At 39.8% G+C, this 3,172-nt stretch overlaps 1 protein-coding gene across 1 annotated transcript in view; it reads left to right on the top strand.

Annotated features, from left to right (window-relative positions):
• Positions 1-3,172, top strand: part of LOC131878752 (caltractin-like) — a gene marked incomplete at both ends in the record, with an annotated part of 4,050 nt that continues 878 nt past the window's right edge. Inside the window, 4 exon segments of the mRNA XM_059224864.1 lie at positions 1-129; positions 945-1,080; positions 2,628-2,766; positions 2,835-2,951. Coding sequence (XP_059080847.1) covers positions 1-129; positions 945-1,080; positions 2,628-2,766; positions 2,835-2,951 — 521 coding nt within the window.

The following is a 3,172-nucleotide window of genomic DNA, read 5'->3' as shown; positions in this document are numbered from 1 at the left end:
TTGGCCAAATCCAGTTCCAATTTGAATGATATTGTCTACAGCGGTCGTCCAAGGAACGAAGAGCCCCATGTGAAGAAGACCACCAAGAAGAAGTCAGAAAAGATCGAGTACATTGTCAGAGTGGACCTGGTGAGTTCGAGTTCATTAATAGCCTTCTATTTCGATTGTCAATAGCTTTGGCAAATATCGTTTCCGAATTGGAACACACCTTGGTTATTTGATATAGTATATACTGATGAAAGAAGAGAGCAGTGCGAGCAAAGAAGGAGGGAAGGAGTGAGTAAGCGACCAAGTGAACGTCTCGAATGGACGACAGGTACGATTGGATCCCTGGTGAAGGCATGAATTATTGATGGGTGTCAGTATTACTCAGTAGGTATGTAAGGGTTCGGTTTTAGTGGTTGTGACGTAGGTGAGTTGTTACTTTGGTCGCATTCTCACATTCTCATATTCTCATAATGTGCAATGGGAGAAAATCGTGTTTGCCAACTATAAGGCTGGAGCCGATGGACATTACGATAAGCCGCAAAAATGGAATACCATTCCGTTTTCAAGGCGACGCATGGAAATGCTGGCAGTCATGCAAGATCACGATTTGAGACCAAATTTGACTCAGCTTGATCTACACGCGGGGAAAATAAACCCAGGGAAAACGATTTTTAAACAGGCTCCAATTCATTTTTCCTAGAGCGCACACATTGCTTTTATGGAACCCAATGGTTCCCCTTCATGATCAAATTGCATTATTTACCTGAAAGTCTCGATAAGAGTGGTTTTTGCAAAAAAAAAAAAAATGATGAGAGATGCTCAAGCTTAGTTTGTTTGATAGAGAAACATATAGTTCTAGTCATCTCTGCTGTCATATCACTCTAGTCCACTATTTTATCACACGAACCATTTTTTTCTTTTTTATGTTGCTTAATTTGGCCTCCTTGATTTTCCAGGATGAGCTTAAGATTGATGATGAAGAATTTGATGACCTTCAAAGCCTTTACCAGTTGTTTGACCTTGACAAAGACGGAATTCTGAATTTCAAAGAGTATGAAAAGCTCCTCAGATGTCTGGGATATCGATTGGGAGGTAGGTTGACTTTTGCTTACCATATCTGTGGAACACCTCTAATCCTGGACAAGCCTTGTTCGACGTAGTTTTGACATTTGCAAAACGAGTTTTTCTATTCATTTTGAGGTTTGACAACCTTATCAAGGAAGGCTTTCAATTAAAAAATGCATAAGTAACTAGTACTTGCAATCGGCATTAATGAATACTCGTACAAATTACAAGATTTTTTTATTTCAACTAGGGCCTTATCATGTATTCAAGTAGACAATTGGGGTTGTAAGCCATTGTAATATTTTGTTGTAAAATCAAGATTCTTGGGCTATTTCAATAGCTTCAGCATGCAAATGTGTAAATGTCAATAATAGATTAGCAAATGCATTACTTTCTTCACAGTTGTTACTGCAAATCTAGGATCTATTTACGTTTTCAAGATAAACAAATATCACGATAACCTGGTTGCAGGAGCACTTTACCTAGGTGCCATTACCCTGCCATCTAAGAGTTACGCAATGGCATGCAGGCATGTATACCCTTATTGTTCTCCCCTTTTTCTCCAAGTTAATTTCCTGTGCGTCTAACTCAGTACATAAATTCAAGAAAAACTTGAATACTTATTCAAATGTCTCAATGTGGCAGGTGCAATTCTAAAACAAGTGGTAGCATTTGTTATCTTAGTCATTCCTTGACCAAACCAAATAGAATTGATCACCTATTTCGTCAAAAAACGTGCCACATTTGGATCTTAAAACTTTTCCAGAAAGTAGCCCTTTGGACGGTAGATGGCGATAGCTTCTGAGTATAATGAATATTGAAAATGTTCATTGATTATAAAGACTGCACAAACGCATACAACAAACAACGAACTAGGAGAAGAGTGTGTGTAATCGAGTATATTTTATTTATGTCCCTTGAACCAGTATGAACTACATAAAATGTAGACAAAATATTAAAGGACTGAATTTTGCGCAATTTTGAACCACACTCTGTCCATAAGCGATTTAGTTGTCCAAGAGACACGTGTAGTTTCACATTGAAGAAGAGGTGCACTTTTGATCTCAGAAGGAGCTCTAATGCATATCAAGTAGAATAGAGGGTTGTGGGAATAAGTTCTCTGATATTCATATCAAGGGAGAAGTAAACTTTAATGAGCTTGGATGATCCAAAGATTGGATAGAAGAACGCAGAGAGATCCACTAGAGAGCATATCCCAGTCTCGCTTGAATCACCACCATTCGAACGCATTCGACTTTTTGCACTTCTCGGAATTGGAACCATTTGTTCTGGCCCGACGTGAACGAGTGGAACTCGATCTCTCGTAGGTTCCACAATTTGGGAACTGATTAATGGACTGGGGACTGCCCCAAGTCATGCCCGATTGGCTGCCCAAGTGGGACTGATTCAGATTTATGGGTCTGAAATTTCAATGAATGCACTTTCACACATGAATGCGCTCCATCCATCCAAGGTGCCATGATTGCTCCACCTACGTACCTCTTATTGCCTCTGAAATGATGGAGGGAACGGAGAGAAATACTAATGTCCCCTATGCTTTGTTCCTTCAATAGAGGAGCAAGCTCGTCTTTTGGCCACCTCCGTGTCCGTGGATAAAAGCCATTACAGTGTCTCATTCAACGAGTTTCTCAAATTGATATCCATGCAACAAGCCTCGGAACCCGATGAAGAGACCCTGGTGGAAATGTTTGCGTAAGTTTCCCAAGCGGGTTTTGAATTTGGACAGTTTTGAGTGAAGGCCAATATTGAACATGTTTCAGATCGTTCGATAAAGAGGATGTGGGCATGATCCCTGAGACGCTAATCAAGCAACTCATGGGCTCCAAAGATGACATCAATGAGGAGGATATTCATGAAATGCTTGAAGAATACTTTAGGTGAGCTCGAATCCAAACCCATTGGAGAATCAGTTTTAATGGCGTATTGACTGAAAACAGACGAGCAAATCGATTCGGAGTGTCATCCTTGACTTTCCAATTGCACTCCCCTGTTTCAAGAATTAGAAAATGGGAAGAACTTCCTCAGGTTTTGATATGATACTGCAAGACAATTTCATCATACCACTGCACCAACAAAATAATTTTGTTGAACCTTTTTT

Source organism: Tigriopus californicus, chromosome 4, assembly GCF_007210705.1.
Source record: "Tigriopus californicus strain San Diego chromosome 4, Tcal_SD_v2.1, whole genome shotgun sequence".
NCBI lineage: Eukaryota > Metazoa > Arthropoda > Copepoda > Harpacticoida > Harpacticidae > Tigriopus > Tigriopus californicus.
This window is presented reverse-complemented; position numbering and strand designations above follow the sequence as displayed.